Genomic DNA, 22,590 nt, shown 5'->3' with positions numbered 1-22,590 from the left:
GTTACAGTTCTTATCTTAGCAGGCAAAGACAATGTTACTTTGTCTTAGATAAAACTACGACCCTTTTGGAGATAACAGATAAACAACAGCAATTTTGAGAATATCTAAAAAATAAATAGAAAAACAACAATGACAGTATTTTCGTGACAAACAATCTCAAATAACATTAATGTAAGCCACATCATTCATCTTCTGAACTGAGATATCAAACCTATATCTAATCAAGTTTCAATTAATCCTGTCAAAATTACAAGAATTTTGGAGACAGCCTAATACAATTTAAGATAATCTCCAACCAAAAATTTAGAAACAGTTCTTTATAATTACCTAGTGGTTCTCATCTTTTTTTGGGAGGGAAAAATTGTCAATTACTTTTAACTTCCAGTACTTTCAGCATTGACCATCGGTACTATTTTTGACGGTCAGTCACGTAACTAAGCGTAAATAAATAAAGAGTTTCGCAGTATAAGTGGCACTATCCCCCCTTGCACCAATAATAAAAGAGTAGGTCAAAAATACTCGTGAATCGAGAGAGATTAGATTTCAATTTCTACCACATCCCCTTCCCCAAAACTCGTTTATATTTATCTGAGGTGGAATGAGACTTTGGATATTGAGGCATTAAAATGCTTTCGTTGAGGCATCTGGCTTAAGTTGCAGTCTTTCGGCATCTGAAGAACAGGATTCCACAAAAACATCCCCTACCTACAGAAATGGCCCACAGCCCCTCCTTCACAATAGTTGATGCGCAGTGAAACATGACTTAGTATAATTTTACGAAATATAAAAACAATCAGTTTAGTTAAATGAAGCTTTAAAATAATTGTCAGAAACATTTTTCCGCGATAAAAAGCAAGGTATCATCCCGCCTTACTATTGTTCATGATTAGTCTAAGGTCTAAAAGAAAGGAGATGAAAAATTAACAACTACCCTCCCTTACCTTTTTCTATATTTATATCAATTGGTTATCTAGAATTTCCACTAGTGGTCCTCTTTACGGTAAAATTGTAGTTTGGTGCCATAAAATGGTAAACTGTGCCACTTCTTGGAGGTAAAATCTATTTGGTAATTAAAAAGGACACTAGAATTTTTAATTTGTATCCAAATGAGCCGTCTCCCGACCTTCTGGGATCATTGGTTCAAATTAACGTTATCAGCCCTCTATTTTATTTACAAACTTTTTGACTAAACGTAAACTCATTAATAGTTAGTTAGGAGCGACTCGGGCCAATAGTAGCCAAAACTCTAAAAAAGATCAAGATAATTATTTTGCTATTCAAAATAAATAAAATTAATTAAGTTTAACGCTACTCATCAAATGGAGCGAGGCTGAGAAAGTTTACTGGGTTTTCAAAGTGGAGAGACCCCCCCCCCCCTCTCCCAACAAAAAAACAAGCTTAAGTAATCTTAATGGAAATCACACCATTAAATTCACTTAATCAAAGAGCACTACTGCAAACGTTTCAAGCTTGTATCTACAAAAAAATTGAATTTTGTATCTTTTTTATGAAAGAAAAATGATTAACGCATGTTATTTTTTTCCGGGGATAATCGTATTGAACCAATAGTCCTATAAGGTCGGGAGAGGGCTAATTTGAACATAATTAAAAAATTCTGGTGTCTTAAAAAAATGTGCTGGTTAGCTTTATAACTACAATTACACATAGCCAAGACTTTTGTGCGTGTCGGAGGGTGGAGAACGGGGGTGGAGTACCTATGATAAGAAAGTTTTCTGCGAGGTATTAAATGTCAGAAAAACTTTTTTGGCTATTGTTTAAAGTTGTTTTTCTTACCTATTTCTCACGATTATATTATAACTACAATTTTCTTTTGCTGAACATTATAATTTGTCTTTCAAATTGAAATGTATGAATGGATTCCTATTGTGATGAACACGTAGTTCTTATCCACACAAAAAATCCCTCTTAAGCCCTCTTCCATTTATCTCTATTGTCATTCAATATAATAGGACTTTTTACCAAAAGTAAGATTGAATGTGGCACCACTCATTTCCTTTTGACGGGTTGCATGTAGAGCAAATATAAAATTGCACTTCCATCTTGATCAGGGGAGAGGAGGGGGGTGTAACCACAGATTTTTAGGTTCTTGACCCCTACACGGCACATATTCAAAGATACACACCTTTTTCACAAGTATAAATAACTTAATTATTCACTTTTCTTGGCGATCTTTTTTTTCAATGACTTATATTGAGTCGTTTCTTGGTGAGACCCAAAAATATAAGACCTCTTCAAATGTCCAAAGTCGTCTCAAAAACGGGGCGACTTCGGACGCGCATGGGGTATTTCCGGATATTCATTAATTAATGCTTGCATTAATTTATTTAAATAATATTAACGCTTAATTCAGATAATATACATGTTAAATGTAACATAGAATTTGTTTTATTGGAAATCGGGCAAAATCAGAGGTATATGAGCTATGACTGTTCGCCTAGTTGCTCTTACTGAGACCAGCGCAGGAAGCTTCATGATAATGTCTTGAAAGTCAGTTTCTGCACAATCTCGACATTCAAGGAAGATGACCTTCCCACCAGACTTGCGCAGGTAGTTTATTCTTGCTATTCTGTCACTTATTTCTTCAATCTCGCCAACATGGTTAACACTAGAATTTGGCATATATCCCACCATAAGTTTTACGGGTACAAAATTTCCACGAGAAAATTCTTCTTCAGTCTCAAGCCCACTGTTCCACTATGTGAAGACTCATCATCGAACTCGTCGTGGAGAGGGAGGCGTACATGTCGCCAAACTATTTTTCTTTTTTTCATCTTTTTTTCTTCTTTACGATTTTTTTTCCCATTTTGTCATGCTTAAACAGCGTGGTCTTAGAAATTACTTTCTCTTTCTAAATCCCTCCCTCCTCGCAAATTCCTACCCCTATTATAAAGCTGAAATCTCTTCATAAAACCTTAATCTTTTTTCTTTTATTTTTTCAGGACCATACAACTTTTTGTTTTTCTTACCTATTTCTCACGATTACACTATAACTACAATTTTCTTTAGCTGAACATTATTATTTTTCTTTCAAATTGAAATGTTTGAATGGATACCTATTGTGATGAACACGTAGTTCTAATCCACACAAAAAAAATCCCTCTTAAGCCTTCTTGCATTTATCTCTATTTTCATTCAATATAATAAGACTTTTTACCAAAAGTAAGATTGAATCTGGCACCACTTATTTCCTTTTGACGGGTCATCATCGAACTCGTCGTGGAGCTACATATCTATGCCTTAAATGTTGTCTCTAGTTTTACCAGCAAGGAATGTAATCTTTGGCCTTTTTTTTAGAGAGCCTTACCTCAGTCTCTGCTTCTACTGCTCTTTTCCTGCATGGGTGTCATAATTCTACTTTTGCCTTTCCTGCATTTTTTGTGTGGATCCACTTGCATTTTTGGTTTTTGATACAGCGTGATGCTTTCAGGAGTTAGGGCTTATATGCAAGTTTGGTGTCGATTGAAGTTGATCCATCAAGACAGGAGATGAAGCACGAACTGGACCAATGTGAGGATCATCCGTATTGGAAGGATCCGGGTTAATCTGTTCAGCATGGTCTGGGTGGTTTGTCACTTCAGCTGACGAAAAATCATCTTCTGTGGAAACATCCGGATTTAAAGGCCATATCCCTGCCTTCTCAAAACCATCTGTGATGTTTCGAGGATTCAACTTTTCCAGAAAATGATGTTTTTACAACTTTGCTATTTCATGTATTGAAACTCTCTCACCAGGATTTAACTACATACAGTTATCAAATGACTCCCTGATGGTACATTTCGATGGTGCTTGAGCTAAAACGTAAAGCGATGAGGAGGAAATGTTATGCGACGGATTTCGTTATCTTTGAACAGGAAACTACTTCTACTAAAGTTTGGCTTTCATAATTGTCAAACAAGAGTAAAGCGTTTTTTTTGCTGAGGCTTTTTTTAGAAAGTGTTCCATGGAACAAAGGAAATTGTTCTTTATCATCCATCCACTGCAATGGTCTCATTTCCAAATTGGAAAGATAACCACAATAAAAGCGGTAAAAACTTCCCATTAGTTCAGTTATTGCTGTGAGTTATTTTTACAATAATGAGATTGAAAAAAAAAGAAGACGCGAATGAATTATTGAATACTCATATAAAATAGGTATTTTATTGAAATTATTTGACATTGATGGGTGCTCAATAAAAGTAGGTAACAATTACAATGGTTACCTGAATAATGTGGCATCATTGTCTGGTAATCTAAGTGATCATTGTAGGTGATCAAAGTGAGGCAATCTTTGAGGTGGAAGTGTAATTTTTTGTGTCGTCCTCACTCGTCACCCCTGCCTCCTTTGAAACAAAGTATGTCCTAAATGAGTGTCAAATGAGCCCATTCATTTTAGACACGATTAAATTAGGATTACTTATTTTTTAGTTAAAATGTAAGTAATTCTAATTTAAAAAAAGCAAGTAAAACTTAAAAAATATAAAAAATTGAAATAAAAGGTACACGAATGAGGATGTAGTTAACAGATTTAGTGAATCTGAATTATCAAAAGATGAAATGGATTTATATGCGAGATTTATACATTTCAAAACAATTCTTCAATTTTATCTTTAATTATTTTCACATACTTCCCATGTTCTATGTTAGCTATCGTATATTATTTAAAAGTGCAATAATTTTAAATTAAAAAATTCTGTCTTTGGGACAATTCACCTTGGCAAATTTGCAAAACCAAACCAAAACCTCTTTATTTACTAGACACCATTAAGCAGGTTTTCCCAACCCGAGTCTGCTTATCTCGCAAACAAATTTTCCGCAGACCTTATGCCGTTTAAAACACAATCATTAACACTAACTCCCTTATATGACGCACCGGTAACTATAATCGGCAAACTCTCCTTAGAAATAATCTCGTCAATAGCGCTAACACGCCCATTGTGTCCTACTGTATACTGGGGAATGCAGTCATTCAGTATCTGTACGGATTTCCGGTGCGATTCTTCGTTAATCCCTAATGTCTTTGACAGGGAGAATTTGCAAATTTCTTCAAGCTCTATAGGAGTCGTAGGCTGATATCGATAGCCACCCTAGATGACAGTCAATATTGCCATGTCGCCCTAGAAAACGAATATTGCAATCAATATTCCTTCTGAGAATAATTAAAGCAAAAATCATAGTTGAAAAACTCATACAAAAAAAAAAAAAAAAAAAACATGCACAGGCACGAGCTTATTTTGCTTCACACGGCATAATCTACCTCACGAAATTTATATTTTCATAATAGATGGCAAACTAATCATTATTTACTGTTACGTTCATAAATTAATACGACGTAAGATCGTCATTTTCTTGACAGAAGCGTCGGCAGGATTTTGTTTTGGGAGGGTTTCAGCCTATTAAAGGACAAGTCAAACTATCAAAAAATTCTTTAAAAGCCGTTATGCAATCAGGATATCCACGTTTTCATTGGTATTATTGCCTTGCAAAAAAGAAGAATAGTTTATTTGAAATTATCTTTTAAAATAACCAATATGAATACCAAAAGGATAAACTATGCAAAAATTACCGCACGTATTAATATGCATTTACTGAATTGATCTAAAATGCCAAACTTAGTTATTCAGGTCAGTAGTAGAGAAAAAGGGGGTTACAACTCTCAACCCGTGACATCCTGTTTTCCCAAAGCACATTCAATTGAAATTGTGAAATAGCCATTTTGTTAACAATAGTCCAAAAATTATATAACAATGTCTTTAGGGTGCACACAATCCCCCAGAGCCCATGGGCAAGGGTTGTAAGTTATGCCCAAGGCATATAAGGTTTTTACGGAACATATAGTTGTATGAACTTTGAATCGGATGGAGCTCATTTGATTGGAAGTCTTGAATTTTAGTGCCCATTTTACGAGTCAAAACTGAATGGAGGGACGTCAGCCCCCACCCAAGCCGATCATTCCCCAAAATATATCCGATTGAAATTTTAAGAGAGCTATTTTGTTCAGCAATGTTTAAAGGTCCAGTATTAGGGATGTCAACCTCCCATAGTCCTCGGGACAAGGGCTGGCCTATCTTACATTGGACAATTTGTTCATTGGTTACACATGATATATGTTATTGAGATTTAACACATAAAATTTAACACAGCAACAAATTGGTTTATGAGTTGACAAGAATGATATTCACAAGAGTTTTTAAGATGAAATGTCAATAAAAAGCAAACTAAAGGTTAAAAAAATCAAACTGTTTATTTTCCTATACTTTTTTCAACTCTTTTCAACATTTAAACCATTTTATTGCTGCACTGAAATTCACAAAAGGCATCATGAGAATAGTAAACAAATCACCAGGGGCATAATTTTCTATGGGGCAGCAGGGGTCAACTACTCCTTCTAGACCTCAGTAGTAACTTAAACCCTTTCTGAGATAGCAAGAAGTCAATTAACTAGAACTTTACCCAAAAATTTCATATTTGGATTCAGGACGAAATTTTTATGCTAGGACTAAGTTTGTTCCTTAGATACCTGAAATGTCTATTAATATAAATATTTTCTAATTAATTACATATAAAAACGGTAGAATTCTAGCTAATTGACTTCTTGCTATCTCAGAAAGGGTTTAGGTTAGGAAAATGAAACCTTCAGGGATGAATCTACAGGCTAAAGTGTGTCCTGGGAAGGTATTTTGAAGCAACTACCTCCACTCCTTATCCCTCTAGAGGGCCCTGACCCTTGATGACCTTTAAAAATATTTGTGTTATAAAAGTGAAACCTTGCAAAATACATCTTCTGCTGAATTGAAGTACAACAAAATTGTTTTCATCTTCATAACTTTGCTCAATTCCATTTTATAAAGTTTTAAAGATATGCAAATACATTTCCTAAATTTTGAAGATTTGGCTCAAGATTCTACTCAAATAATAGGAATTGCATTTTCAGAACTTAAGGCAGAGAAAAAGCAACTAGTAACTGAAAATTAAGGTAAAATGTCGTTTTGTCAAAATTTCAATAGGTATAGGACCTGTCATGTAGGCAATTTTCAGGGCCCTCTAGAGGGAGAAGGAGTGGAGATGGGTGCTTTAAAATACCTTCTGGGACATACTTTAGCCTGTAGACCCATCCCTGAAAGTTTCATTTTCCTAACCTAAACCTTTTCCAAGATAGCAAGAAGTCAATTAACTAGAATTTTACCAAAAAACTCAGGGTACATGTTTGCTTATGGTTAATTTATAGCAAACAGTATTACTGGCTTTTGTATAAAGTGAATATACCACTTGATGCCTATTTTCATGCTCTTTACAAATATAATAATTGCTTCTACTGTAAATTAAATGGTAAATTTATAGCAAACAGTATTACTGGCTTTTGTATAAAATGAATATACCACGACCGCGAGCGAACCAATTTGCGAAGGACTCAACAAACACGTGGACGAGGAAGTCTTCGACATAGTGACCAATCATCACCTAGATTGAATCAGTTTCGCGATAGATACTATAACCATTAGTGAATTAGATCTGAATTATTTTATTTGTGTGGCGTTTGCCTTGATTTTCATTCCGTGTATGGTGGCCTGTTTGAGTTGGGTAGCTGATTAATAGTAGTTATTCACAATAATTTCGAGAAATCTATAATTTTGCTTATTGTGCAAAGCAAGCCCACGTCGAAAACTGTATTTTTGAACCTTGATTATGTTTCTTAAATTTGTTTTGTTTGGATAAAGTACAGCTTAATGTTTTGGTCTACAATCAAATGTAGCTGCTAATTTATTTTACGCTCTTTTTGTTTTATTAAATTTTGTGCTTTTTCTTTTTATTTCGTTATGCTTTTCGTGTTTTTTTTTCCTTTTTTTCACTCAACTTTCAAATTATAACCAATATTGAGCAAATCTTGGTCTTTGCTTGCAGGTTATGACCATGAACAATATGATGGTAGAAAAATTACTAGTCTAAACAACCGGTTTTAAAATAAGTTGAACCTGCTTTGAATTTAGATAAGCTGAATCGATTTTAGAATAAATTGAGTTTGCCGTTTACATAAGCTGAATCAGGTTAAAACAAGCCTAAATCAGGTTTGGAATTAGTTAAGGTCTATGTTCTTTCAGCTTTTTTTATGGGTTATTTTTCTGCTGCCCTTCAATATTATTATTTGAACTTTAGACTCCAATTTTAATGCATTTAATAGTTTATATTTGGCTTTATTCATTCAATATTTTTTTTTTGTGGGAAAAAGTAATCAGTGTAAAGGCTTTCTTTCCTATTTTTCCCCTCGTCTGTTCTAAATGTTGTCTTGGCACCTTGAATAATTGGATTTATTTAAGATTCATTGTTAATACATTTATAAACGTATTATAACGTAAAAAATTAAAAAAGAAAGTAGGAAAATAATAATAAAATAAAAGCCAAATTCACAACATAATGCGACCATGAACGCATAAAACTCGTTTACCGTATAAAGCATATGCGTTAAACGTTCTTATATCCCAAGTCTTTTTTAGTTGCTGTCCCGTCTTTCGGTGATAACGTGAATGAAACAGATAGTCCTAATAACACAAAAGTTAAATAATGTTCTATTTCTCTTACTTATCATAGTATTGACGTTCTACCCTGTAACAGAGTTGAAATACCTTTTGATTCGGAAATGTGAAGAGCTTGATGTCTGTTCTATTTGTCTTAAACAGGAACTAAGACAAGGCCATTCATATTTAAGCTGTTGTATGAGGCATGATCGCAACTGTGTAAAAGTTTCTTAAGCATAGAAACATTGTGACCAGTATTACACTTTCAGTTTTGAAAAGAAGAAAAAAATTATTTAAAAGCAGTGTGAAATTTTGTTCAGGTAGCGATTTTTTTATTAGTTTTACATAGTTGTTACAAACTATGTTTGTTACTTATTGGGGCTTTTATGATTATGGGTTAAACCGTAAGGTGATCCTGAATTACGTCCACTTCACATATACCTAGTCTCATTAACGTTTTTTTTTTATTATTCTAGTTTCATGCAACTATTTTGATTTGTGTGATGTGATTTTTAAAAGATATGGAAATATAAATTATTAATTAAGCTAATTAAGACTTAAGATGAAATTTAGAGGGAATTAAGGAAGGAGTTGAATTAGAATCAATTTGGCAGAAGTGAATAAAAACTTTAGAGCCATAGCTAATTGGAGTAATACCAAGAGGGATAGTCTCAGTGAGAGACAAAGCTTGCATAACCTTTTTCAGAATCGTATTAAAATAATTCACTTGTTGATAGTCTATCATCCATCCTACGAAGGCGTCGTTTTTTTATAAAGCAAAATCAACTTGGTGAAAGTGAATAGAAACTTGAGAGCCATGGCTAATTGGAGTAATACCAAGAGAGATAGTCTCAGTGAGAGGCAAAGTTGGCACAACATTTTTCAGAATTTTATAAAAATGATTCAAATTAGGAGATGTTTTATTATGAAACGACTATGTTTTAAAATATCCAACGTCGGGTCTACTATCATAAGCGGTCACTACCATTGTGACATGGATGTAAGACCTAAGCATCTAAGACGAAGGAGGTGTGAACAGCTTAACGCTTAACGATCACATTTTGCATAGTTTGAGCGATGAATAGCCTAATTAGTGTAATCAATTATACGGTCCAATTGTTTTCCACATAATTTTTTATTTGTTAATTTATATAGCTATTGTAGCACTAAAAAATGAACTCTAAATTATGCTACTTTTACAGTCACAAAAGAATTAAAAAATAAAAAAAGAAGGTCATTTGGTAAATACGCCTACAGAAAATGGCACCAAGAAGTTTACAGATCTGTTCGAACGGTAATTAAGGGATCGTAGTTTATTCTGATATTTGGTAATTTTGCCGATCTGTGTAGATGCTGGAAAAATAGATCGGTGTTTCTTGTTTGCTAATTTTATAAAATCATTTCTTTGAGCGGATAATAGGCAAGTTAAAGATCACTTTCAGAGTTGCTGAAGTGGGGCCCTAGCATTATTTTAGTAGCGCGTTTTTGGACATCTTTTAGTTCTATGGACATGTAAGCATTGTTTTCAGGCCCCAAAACGGGCAGCAATGCTCGAGGATTGGCCTGATGTAGGCTGTCTATGTCAATAAGAGTTGGCAGTCAGAGAAATCCAGCCTACACATACTTGTTAAACTTGTGATTGAGTAGTGACTATTGCGTGCGTTATAGGCAACAGGTAGCTTAAACGAGCAATTAGCTGTAAAAGTTAAGCTTAGGATTGTTCCAAAGAAAACAGTTGGAAACGGCACATCTGGGGTTATAATGTCCCGTTTGAGTGGCACTATGAATAAAATCTGATTGCCTGGTCATAATTTATAAAACCGAGGACCGAAGGTCTTTGATAACTCAAAATTTTCTGAATTATAAGATTAGGAGTGAAAATCCGGTCAACACATCCTCTACTTTTTCTGAACCCGCTTTTTTTTTATCTTAAAACTTAGTCTGCAGCATTTTAGAACATCATCGTACAAAATCGAATTGTAGAAAATTCGATTTGCATTCACTCACTTGTAGGTCTTTTGATAGACACTGGGTAGTAAAGTCTGTGAAGACAGTAGTATTTGAGTTTGAACTCCCATCTCCTTCTGTTTTGTTAATATGAGCTGGTGTTTTATAAGGTCGAGTACTTTTCTGCCGGCCCCCAAAAACAAATCGACAATATTACTAGTGTCCAGCGACATCTGCACACTTTTGCACACTATTCGTGTGAAATGTACTTTTTTTTTACCTCAGAGGGGATGCGGAAGGAGTGATTACTCCTTTTGGGTGTCAGTTCTTATTCTCTTTCAATGTTAGTAGTTGGTCCATATGTCAAAAGAGCACTTAACCCAAGGAACAGGGTTGCAAACTTGCACATTTTTTCGCGTGAAATACACTCTTTTTTTACCTCAGAGAAGACGCATAAAAGGGGATGCGCAATTTTTTTTTTCACATGGAATAGTTGTGGGCATAAATTCATGGCTCTTTTTGAACAAAAATCACTTTTTTGGCCTTGCTTTGTGCCTTTTTTTAGAAGTCAGAAATTGGCAAACCTGCTAGGCATAATGCGAGCTGCTGCCTTGTATGCAGCCATATTGGTATGGACCCACCGAAGGCGCAATTTGTCATAACAGAGATTGGTAAATAAAATCCTCATCTACCTTTGATGAAATATCTATTTACACTAGGCTCTACATTCAGCTCTAAATGGGTAACTGGAGAAATCTGGAGAAGGTAAACAGAAAGGGTATGCAGATGGTTGGTCCCCAGCCCCCCAGTGCATTGCCTGGATGAAGGACCAAGAAACGGAGATCAGCACCACCGGTAGGGACTGTAAAGTCTAATGCCGTATCCTTTACCTTATATTTTTTTATTGACACTAATATATTGCACTTTTCTCTATCCTTCTTAGACTTGGATGGTTTTCTAAAAAATTAGGAACTTTAAATATATTTGGGTATTAGACCCTGCTGCGTGATGTGTAGACCAAGTTTTCAATCTTAGCTTAATAATTGAGAAGTCCCTTCGTTGTCAAACACCTTTGGTCCTCAGTTTTATTGATTTTGAGCAAGCTTTCGATTCTGTTGATAGAAGAGCGTTAACAAAGGTCTTATCGTTATATGGTATACCAGAAAAATACATTAAAGTGATTTGTCCTATGTACGAGAATAATACTGCTGCGGTTAAGGTAGGAAATGAGGTTAGCAACTTGTTTTGTATTAAATCAGAAGTTAAGCAGGGTTGTGCTCTATCCCCCTTTATATGGATCATTTTGATGGACTTCGTCTTAAGGAGCACAGGAATAGCAATTGGAGACCACAAATCAAATGGGGAGGAAAAACGCTCCTGGACTTAGATTATGCTGATGATTTAAGCATATTAGATGAAAGTGTGAGCAAAATGAATGAAGTTTTAGAGGTTTTGCGAGTTCAGGGTGCTAAAATAGGCTTGAAAATTAATGTTAAGAAGACTAAGTCACTAAGGCTAGGAATAAGTGAAGATGAACAGGTGACATTAGGCAACGAAAAGATTGATCAGGTTGGGAGCTTCAGTTACCTTGGTAGTATTATTAGTAAAGATGGTGGGAGTAGTGAAGATATTAAAAGTAGAATAGCTAAGACTCAGGGTGTTTTATCACAGTTAAGAAAAGTTTGGAAGAATAGAAAGATAAGTCTGCAAGCCAAGATTAGAATATTGGAAGCTACAGTGATGACAGTGATCAAATACGGTTCTGAAGCATGGGCGCTCCGAAAAGCAGATGAAAATTAACTAGATGTTTTCCAGAGAAATTGTCTATGGATTGTTTTGGGTACCCGGCTGACTGAACGTATTTCAAACAGTAGGTTATACGAAAAATGTGGTTCAATCCCGCTTTCTAGGGCTATAATGAAAGAAAGATTGAGATGGCTACGCCACGTTCTACGGATGAAGGATGACAGATTACCGAAGATTGGGCTTTTTTGCCAACCGTCTGGGGCTACACGGAAAGTAGGTCGTCCTTGTCTGGGTTGGGAGGATGTCATAAATAAAGATTTAAAGGAAATGGGAACTTCCTAGGCGGGTGTAAAGAGGGAGGTTTTAAATAGATTAGGTTGGAGGAGGAGCGTGCGTAGCTGTGTTGGCATCAGGTGGCTTGGTGCTGCAGTGAGTTATTATTATTATTAGTAGTAGTAGTAGTATTTCACATCAGCACCAACCAGATTCACACAAACGAACTAGTCCGACGAAAGCAATATCTACACTCTCGTCTATCATTTCGCTCGATACAGATTGGCATCCTTGGTCTGGTGCCCCCCCAAGATTTTTTTCTAGATCCACCCCTGGCCGAAGGTGGAAATTCTTGAGCACAAGAGAGGAACCATTTTGCAAAAAATGCAATAATAAACCTTCCCAAGGAAAACATATTCCCCTAAAGCCACCTCCCATCCATACATCACTTGCCCCGTACTGTTTCTGAACCCTTTTCTATCTTGCCCTCCTTCCGTTGCTTAACCTCCAGGTTAAGAAAACCTTTGTCCCCTTTATTACTGATAAATAAACCGCTAGTTTTCATTTTTTTTTTCCTTTGGTACTGGTTATAACCAAGTTGTATGTTCGTTTAATTCTTTTGCTCCCTCTCCCTTGTTTATGCGTCCTCTTTTAAACTTTTTAACGCTAATTTTATCTCACTTTTATTTAGTTTTATTTTGGTTTTTATCTTTTTATCTGTCTGATATTTTGCCGCTTATTTTTTTTTTTTTTTTTACTAATGAATGGTTTTGCCTTTCTGATTTTGTTGTTTTTGGCATTGTTTAGCCAGTTCTTAGTTGTTGCGCTAATCTTATGATTTTTTTTTATGATTGTTTTTTTTTTATTGAATATCAGTGTAGCAGCTCTTTGCTAGTTCTGAGTATCAGAAGAAGAAAAATCTAAAATGGCATCATGAGTCATCATGCAAACAACGCACGTTAGCCAGCGTGTATTAGGTTCACCCCTTTAAACGTGGCTTGACAGTTTGAGCATAATTTATACACAACTGTAACTTAAATCGAATCAAAAATAGCTAATACTAGCTTTATGATCGACCAGATTCTATAAAATTTAACCTGTAAACAGTTGAGTACTAACTGTACAGACCCCTCAAAATAGCAAATAACAAATAAATTATTTGTAAACTTTAATATGAATAATTTTCTTTATTTTTGTAAGATCAATCTAGTTCCACCTTTTGCATCTAATATAGCAGCACCGTTAGAATGACGTCATATTCAGTGATAAAATCATTTCAAGTTGTTTTAACACCATGGAAATGCAATTGTTATGACATCATCTTGAAATAAGCATCATAAGAGTAAAAATACCATGACGTCACTTTTGCTTTATATGGCTGGCCTCCCAGCGGTTGCATTCATTTAAAATCAAAATAATGTTAAAAAAAAGTACTGAAAGTTCTTATACCAGCCTCGTGTGCTGGATTTGCTGTTTGGTATGGGGCAAAGAAGATTAAACAATATTTTAAGAAAGAAGAGCCATCAAAAGAAATAAAGGAACAACTTTATTTACAAGAAAAAATAGACAATGACAGCCCCAATTTTAGCAAGAAGGAAGAGACACTGAATGAAATGAAGGCACTTCAGAAGAAGTACTTCCAATTACGAAGAGCTGTTATTCAAGCTGCTAAAAGTGATGGCACTTTTGAGCCCTACCCTCACAAATTTAAGGCTACCACATCGTTGCCTAAATTCGTAGAAAAATACAACCAGCTTGATGTCAGACAGTCCTCAAAAGAGAAAGTATCAGTTGCTGGACGGATTCATGCTGTTCGAGAGTCCGAAAAGAAGCTATTTTATGATCTTCGTGGTAACATGACGACAATACAAGTGATTGTCGACGCTAGAAGCTACCAATCTGTGAATAAATTTTTTGACGATGTCAAAAGAATCGGAAGAGGTGATATTATTGGATGTGTAGGTTACCCATGTAAAACCGAGAAGGGTGAGCTCTCAATCCGTCCAGAAAAGATAGAATTACTATCACCGTGTCTTTACATGCTACCCCGTTGCCTTCGGTGGGAAGATGCAGAAACACACTACAGACAGCGGTATCTCGACTTGTTGATCAAGAAGGAAACCGTAAAAAAGTTCCACGTTCGATCTCGGATTATTTCCTATATACGTCGTTTTTTGGATGATAGGGAATTTTTAGAGGTTGAAACACCAATGATGGGTGCCACTGCGAAACCCCTTGTCACTCATCACAATGAACATAATTCAAAAATGTTCACGAGGATCGCTTTAGAACTGTGTCTTAAGATGCTAGCCGTTGGTGGTATTGACAGAGCTTATGAACTGGGCAAAGTGTTCAGGAATGAGAGTACAGATTTGACGCACAATCCTGAGTTCACTACTTGTGAACTGTTTATGGCCTATGCTGATTACGAGGATCTGATGAGCATAACTGAAGATATGCTCTCTGGTATGGTAAAAAGCCTTTATGGCAAATATAAAATCAATTACCAGCCTAAAGGTCCAGATGGCCCGATTCAAATGGACTTCACGCCTCCATTTCGAAGAATGGCAGTTATCCCAGAGCTGGAAAAAAAAATAAAACAAAAACTGCCACATCCCAGTACTTTGGATTCCCCCGAAGCTGTGGAAATTCTAGATCAAATTTCCACAAAACATGGGATTAAATGCTTACCTCCACGAACTGCCGCTCGATTACTAGATAAGCTTGTTGGTCACTTTTTAGAAAAGGAGTGCACAAACCCAACATTCATTATTGATCATCCCCAAGTTATGAGCCCACTAGCAAAGTATCATACATATGAAAAAGGCTTGAGCGAAAGATTTGACCTCTTTGTAAACAAAATGGAAATTTGTAAAGCTTACACAGAGCTCAATGATCCTTTCGTACAGCGAGAAAGATTTGCTCAGCAGGCTAAGGACAAAGCTGATGGAGACGATGAAGCACAAATGGTAGAGAATGATATTTGTATTGCCTTGGAACACGGCCTCCCCCCAACTGGTCGCTGGGGTATGGGTATTGACAGAATTTCCATGTTACTAACGAATAGTTGTACCATTAAGGAAATTTTGCTTTTTCCACGCAATTTAGCCCAAAGATAAAAGGCCTCAGAACGAGGCAGACCCTCCGGTGGTGTTGTCGTATTTGTTAACAAGCATTTGGATCCGACCCTTTATGCAGAGGAATCTTTTTTTGTTGCCGTGCAAGTAAACACCACAGTTGTTTATTCTTTCTACATGCCAACGGACTACCGGGACTTGGCGTTAGACGATAGATTTGCCCAAGCCTGTGCCAGCCTTTCAAGATCCTTAAGCCCTCGTGCCTCTTTAGGTTTATCCAAAGGGGCTGCCGGTGTTTGCAGCTGTTTGCTTCATTGTACCTGCAGCTGTTGGCTTAGTTGTTTGCTGCTGTTTGCTTTGTTGAACCTGCAGCTGTTGGCTTAGTTGTTTGCAGCTGTTTGCTTCATTGTACCTGCAGCTGTTGGCTTAGTTGTTTGCAGCTGTTTGCTTTGTTGAACCTGCAGCTATTGGCTTAGTTGTTTGTAGCTGTTTGCTTCATTGTACCTGCAGCTGTTGGCTTAGTTGTTTGCAGCTGTTTGCTTCATTGTACCTGCAGCTGTTGGCTTAGTTGTTTGCAGCTGTTTGCTTTGTTGAACCTGCAGCTATTGGCTTAGTTGTTTGTAGCTGTTTGCTTCATTGTACCTGCCGCTGTTGGCTTAGTTGTTTGCAGCTGTTTGCTTTGTTGAACCTGCAGCTGTTGGCTTAGTTGCTTGCAGCTGTTTGCTTCATTGTACCTGCAGCTGTTGGCTTAGCTGTTTGCAGCTGTTTGCTTTGTTGAACCTGCAGCTATTGGCTTAGTTGTTTGTAGCTGTTTGCTTCATTGTACCTGCCGCTGTTGGCTTAGTTATTTGCAGCTGTTTGCTTTGTTGAACCTGCAGCTGTTGGCTTAGTTGCTTGCAGCTGTTTGCTTCATTGTACCTGCAGATGTTGGCTTAGTTGTTTGCAGCTGTTTGCTTCATTGTACCTGCAGCTGTTGGCTTAGTTGTTTGCAGCTGTTTGCTTTGTTGAACCTGCAGCTGTTGGCTTAGTTGTTTGTAGCTGTTTGCTTCATTGTACCTGCAGCTGTTGACTTTGTTGAACCTGCAGCTGTTGGCTTAGTTGTTTGCAGCTGTTTGCTTCATTGTACCTGCAGCTGTTGGCTTAGTTGTTTGCAGCTGTTCGCTTAATTGTACCTGCAGCTGTTGGCTTTGTTGTTTGCAGCTGTTTGCTTTGTTGAACCTGCAGCTGTTGGCTTAGTTGTTTGCAGTTGTTTGCTTCATTGTACCTGCAGCTGTTGGCTTAGTTGTTTGCAGCTGTTTGCTTCATTGTACCTGCAGCTGTTGGCTTAGTTGTTTGCAGCTGTTTGCTTTGTTGAACCTGCAGCTGTTGGCTTAGTTGTTTGCAGCTGTTTGCTTCATTGTACCTGCAGCTGTTGGCTTAGTGGTTTGCAGCTGTTCGCTTCATTGTACCTGCAGCTGTTGGCTTAGTTGTTTGCAGCTGTTTGCTTTGTTGAACCTGCAGCTATTGGCTTAGTTGTTTGTAGCTGTTTGCTTCATTGTACCTGCAGCTGTTGGCTTAGTTGTTTGCAGCTGTTTGCTTAATTGAACCTGCAGCTATTGGCTTAGTTGTTTGCAGCTGTTCGCTTCATTGTACCTGCAGCTGTTGGCTTTGTTGTTTGCAGCTGTTTGCTTTGTTGAACCTGCAGCTGTTGGCTTAGTTGTTTGCTTCATTGTACCTGCAGCTGTTTGCTTAGTTGTTTGCAGCTGTTTGCTTCATTGTACCTGCAGCTGTTGGCTTAGTTGTTTGCAGCTGTTTGCTTTGTTGAACCTGCAGCTGTTGGCTTAGTTGTTTGCAGCTGTTTGCTTCATTGTACCTGCAGCTGTTGGCTTTGTTGAACCTGCAGCTGTTGGCTTAGTTGTTTGCAGCTGTTTGCTTCATTGTACCTGCAGCTGTTGGCTTAGTTGTTTGCAGCTGTTTGCTTTGTTGAACCTGCAGCTGTTGGCTTAGTTGTTTGTAGCTGTTTGCTTCATTGTACCTGCAGCTGTTGGCTTAGTTGTTTGCAGCTGTTGGCTTAGTTGTTTGCAGCTGTTTGCTTTGTTGAACCTGCAGCTATTGGCTTAGTTGTTTGTAGCTGTTTGCTTCATTGTACCTGCAGCTGTTGGCTTAGTTGTTTGCAGCTGTTTGCTTCATTTTACCTACAGCTATTGGCTTAGTTGTTTGTAGCTGTTTGCTTCATTGTACCTACAGCAATTGGCTTAGTTGTTTGTAGCTGTTTGCTTCATTGTACCTGCAGCTGTTGGCTCAGTTGTTTGCAGCTGTTTGCTTTGTTGAACCTGCAGCTGTTGGCTTAGTTGTATTTAGCTGTTTGCTTCATTGTACCTGCAGCTGTTGGCTTAGTTGTTTGCAGCTGTTTGCTTCATTTTACCTACAGCTATTGGCTTAGTTGTTTGTAGCAGTTTGCTTCATTGTACCTGCAGCTGTTGGCTTAGTTGTTTGCAGCTGTTTGCTTCATTGTACCTGCAGCTGTTGGCTTAGTTGTTTGCAGCTGTTTGCTTCATTGTACCTGCAGCTGTTGGCTTAGTTTTTTGCAGCTGTTTGCTTCATTTTACCAACAGCTATTGGCTTAGTTGTTTGTAGCTGTTTGCTTTATTTTACCTACAGCTATTGGCTTAGTTGTTTGTAGCTATTTGCTTCATTGTACCTGCAGCTGTTGGCTTAGTTGTTTGCAGCTGTTTGCTTCATTGTACCTGCAGCTGTTGGCTTAGTTGTTTGCAGCTGTTTGCTTTGTTGAACCTGCAGCTCTTGGATTAGTTGTATGTAGCCGTTTGCTTCATTGTACCTGCAGCTGTTGGCTTAGTTGTTTGCAGCTGTTTGCTTCATTTTACCTACAGCTATTGGCTTAGTTGTTTGTAGCTGTTTGCTTCATTGTACCTGCAGCTGTTGGCTTAGTTATTTGCAGCTGTTTGCTTCATTGTACCTGCAGCTGTTGGCTTAGTTGTATGTAGCTGTTTGCTTCATTGTACCTGAAGCTGTGGCTTAGTTGTTTGTAGCTGTTTACTTTGTTGAACCTGCAGCTATTGGCTTAGTTGTTTGCAGCTGTTTGCTTTGTTGATCCTGCAGCTATTGGCTTAGTTGTTTGTAGCTGTTTGCTTCATTGTACCTGCAGCTGTTGGCTTAGTTGTTTGCAGCTGTTTGCTTCATTGTACCTGCAGCTGTTGGCTTAGTTGTTTGCAGCTGTTTATTTTGTTGAGCCTGCAGCTCTTGGATTAGTTGTTTGTAGCTGTTTGCTTCATTGTACCTACAGCAATTGGCTTAGTTGTTTGTAGCTGTTTGCTTCATTGTACCTGGAGCTGTTGGCTTAGTTGTTTGCAGCTGTTTGCTTCATTTTATCTACAGCTATTGGCTTAGTTGTTTCTAGCTGTTTGCTTCATTGTACCTGCAGCTGTTGGCTTAGTTGTTTGCAGCTGTTTGCTTCATTGTACCTGCAGCTGTTGGCTTAGTTATTTGCAGCTGTTTGCTTCATTGTACCTGCAGCTGTTGGCTTAGTTGTATGTAGCTGTTTGCTTCATTGTACCTGAAGCTGTGGCTTAGTTGTTTGCAGCTGTTTACTTTGTTGAACCTGCAGCTATTGGCTTAGTTGTTTGCAGCTGTTTGCTTTGTTGAACCTGCAGCTATTGGCTTAGTTGTTTGTAGCTGTTTGCTTCATTGTACCTGCAGCTGTTGGCTTAGTTGTTTGCAGCTCTTTGCTTTGTTGAACCTGCAGCTATTGGCTTAGTTGTTTGTAGCTGTTTACTTCATTTTACCTACAGCTATTGGCTTAGTTGTTTGTAGCTGTTTGCTACATTGTACCTGCAGCTGTTGGCTTAGTTGTTTGTAGCTGTTTGCTTCATTGTACCTGCAGCTGTTGGCTTAGTTGTTTGCAGCTGTTTGCTTCATTTTACCTACAGCTATTGGCTTAGTTGTTTGTAGCTGTTTGCTTCATTGTACCTACAGCAATTGGCTCAGTTGTTTGTAGCTGTTTGCTTCATTGTACCTGCAGCTGTTGGCTTAGTTGTTTGCAGCTGTTTGCTTTGTTGAACCTGCAGCTGTTGGCTTAGTTGTATTTAGCTGTTTGCTTCATTGTACCTGCAGCTGTTGGCTTAGTTGTTTGCAGCTGTTTGCTTCATTTTACCTACAGCTATTGGCTTAGTTGTTTGTAGCAGTTTGCTTCATTGTACCTGCAGCTGTTGGCTTAGTTGTTTGCAGCTGTTTGCTTAATTGTACCTGCAGCTGTTGGCTTAGTTGTTTGCAGCTGTTTGCTTCATTGTACCTGCAGCTGTTGGCTTAGTATTTTGCAGCTGTTTGCTTCATTTTACCTACAGCTATTGGCTTAGTTGTTTGTAGCTATTTGCTTCATTGTACCTGCAGCTGTTGGCTTAGTTGTTTGCAGCTGTTTGCTTCATTGTACCTGCAGCTATTGGCTTAGTTGTTTGTAGCTGTTTGCTTCATTGTACCTGCAGCTGTTGTCTTAGTTGTTTGCAGCTGTTTGCTTCATTGTACCTGCAGCTGTTGGCTTAGTTATTTGCAGCTGTTTGCTTCATTGTACCTGCAGCTGTTGGCTTAGTTGTATGTAGCTGTTTGCTTCATTGTACCTGAAGCTGTGGCATAGTTGTTTGCAGCTGTTTACTTTGTTGAACCTGCAGCTATTGGCTTAGTTGTTTGCAGCTGTTTGCTTTGTTGAACCTGCAGCTATTGGCTTAGTTGTTTGTAGCTGTTTGCTTCATTGTACCTGCAGCTGTTGGCTTAGTTGTTTGCAGCTCTTTGCTTTGTTGAACCTGCAGCTATTGGATTAGTTGTTTGTAGCTGTTTACTTCATTTTACCTACAGCTATTGGCTTAGTTGTTTGTAGCTGTTTGCTACATTGTACCTGCAGCTGTTGGCTTAGTTGTTTGCAGCTGTTTGCTTCATTGTACCTGCAGCTGTTGGCTTAGTTGTTTGCAGCTGTTTATTTTGTTGAGCCTGCAGCTCTTGGATTAGCTGTTTGTAGCTGTTTGCTTCATTGTACCTACAGCAATTGGCTTAGTTGTTTGTAGCTGTTTGCTTCATTGTACCTGGAGCTGTTGGCTTAGTTGTTTGCAGCTGTTTGCTTCATTTTATCTACAGCTATTGGCTTAGTTGTTTCTAGCTGTTTGCTTCATTGTACCTGCAGCTGTTGGCTTAGTTGTTTGCAGCTGTTTGCTTCATTGTACCTGCAGCTGTTGGCTTAGTTGTTTGCAGCTGTTTGCTTCAATTTACCTACAGCTATTGGCTTAGTTGTTTGTAGCTGTTTGCTTCATTTTACCTACAGCAATTGGCTTAGTTGTTTGCAGCTGTTTGCTTTGTTGAACCTGCAGCTGTTGGCTTAGTTGTATGTAGCTGTTTGCTTCATTGTACCTGCAGCTGTTGGCTTAGTTGTTTGCAGCTGTTTGCTTCATTTTACCTACAGCTATTGGCTTAGTTGTTTGTAGCTGTTTGCTTCATTGTACCTGCAGCTGTTGGCTTAGTTGTTTGCAGCTGTTTGCTTCATTGTACCTGCAGCTGTTGGCTTAGTTGTTTGCAGCTGTTTGCTTCATTTTACCTACAGCTATTGGCTTAGTTGTTTGTAGCTGTTTGCTTCATTTTACCTACAGCTATTGGCTTAGTTGTTTGTAGCTATTTGCTTCATTGTACCTGCAGCTTTTGGCAGCTGTTTGCTTCATTGTACCTGCAGCTGTGGGCTTAGTTGTTTGCAGCTGTTTGCTTTGTTGAACCTGCAGCTCTTGGAATAGTTGTATGTAGCTGTTTGCTTCATTGTACCTGCAGCTGTTGGCTTAGTTGTTTGCAGCTGTTTGCTTCATTTTACCTACAGCTATTGGCTTAGTTGTTTGTAGCTGTTTGCTTCATTGTACCTGCAGCTGTTGGCTTAGTTATTTGCAGCTGTTTGCTTCATTGTACCTGCAGCTGTTGGCTTAGTTGTATGTAGCTGTTTGCTTCATTGTACCTGAAGCTGTTGGCTTAGTTGTTTGCAGCTGTTTACTTTGTTGAACCTGCAGCTATTGGCTTAGTTGTTTGCAGCTGTTTGCTTTGTTGAACCTGCAGCTATTGGCTTAGTTGTTAGTAGCTGTTTGCTTCATTGTACCTGCAGCTGTTGGCTTAGTTGTTTGAGGTGTTTGCTTTGTTGAACCTGCAGCTATTGGCTTAGCTGTTTGTAGCTGTTTGCTTCATTGTACCTGCAGCTGTTTGCTTCATTTTACCTACAGCTATTGGCTTAGTTGTTTGTAGCTGTTTACTTCATTTTACCTACAGCTATTGGCTTAGTTGTTTGTAGCTGTTTGCTACATTGTACCTGCAGCTGTTGGCTTGGTTGTTTGCAGCTGTTTGCTTCATTGTACCTGCAGCTGTTGGCTTAGTTGTTTGCAGCTGTTTACTTTGTTGAACCTGCAGCTCTTGGATTAGTTGTATGTAGCTGTTTGCTTCATTGTACCTGCAGCTGTTGGCTTAGTTATTTGAAGCTGTTTGCTTCATTGTGCCTGCAGCTGTTGGCTTAGTTGTATGTAGCTGTTTGCTTCATTGTACCTGCAGCTGTTGGCTTAGTTGTTTGCAGCTGTTTGCTTTGTTGAACCTGCAGCTATTGGCTTAGTTGTTTTATAGCTGTTTGCTTCATTGTACCTGCAGCTGTTGGCTTAGTTATTTGCAGCTGTTTGCTTCATTGTGCCTGCAGCTGTTGGCTTAGTTGTATGTTGCTCTTTGCTTCATTGTACCTGAAGCTGTTGGCTTAGTTGTTTGAAGCTGTTTGCTTTGTTGAACCTGCAGCTATCGGCTTAGTTGTTTGTAGCTGTTTGCTTCATTGTACCTGCAGCTGTTGGCTTAGTTGTTTGCAGCTGTTTGCTTCATTGTACCTGCAGCTGTTGGCTTAGTTGTTTGCAGCTGTTTGCTTTGTTGAACCTGCAGCTGTTGGCTTAGTTGTTGGTAGCCGTTTACTTTATTGTACCTGCAGCTGTTGGCTTAGTTGTTTGCAGCTGTTTGCTTCATTGTACCTGCAGCTGTTGGCTTAGTTGTTT

General features: G+C 38.0%; 3 protein-coding genes across 4 annotated transcripts in view; 2 read left to right on the top strand and 1 right to left on the bottom strand.

The window, feature by feature from the left end:
- LOC136026655 (small ribosomal subunit protein uS9m-like) overlaps positions 1-22,590 on the top strand; it is a 507,124-nt gene that overhangs the window by 355,179 nt on the left and 129,355 nt on the right. The window lies entirely within an intron of this gene.
- Positions 1-22,590, bottom strand: part of LOC136026653 (DNA-directed RNA polymerase III subunit RPC5-like) — a 140,953-nt gene that overhangs the window by 10,537 nt on the left and 107,826 nt on the right. The window lies entirely within an intron of this gene.
- Positions 13,906-15,595, top strand: LOC136025619 (lysine--tRNA ligase-like). The gene has a single exon (XM_065701612.1). It carries the CDS (start codon positions 14,090-14,092, stop codon positions 15,593-15,595), a length of 1,506 nt encoding a protein of 501 aa, XP_065557684.1. The 5' UTR covers positions 13,906-14,089.

Source organism: Artemia franciscana, chromosome 4 (assembly GCF_032884065.1).
Source record: "Artemia franciscana chromosome 4, ASM3288406v1, whole genome shotgun sequence".
Taxonomy (NCBI): Eukaryota; Metazoa; Arthropoda; class Branchiopoda; order Anostraca; family Artemiidae; genus Artemia; species Artemia franciscana.
Note: the sequence above shows the minus strand (reverse complement) of the source record. Positions and strands in the feature narration are given on the sequence as shown.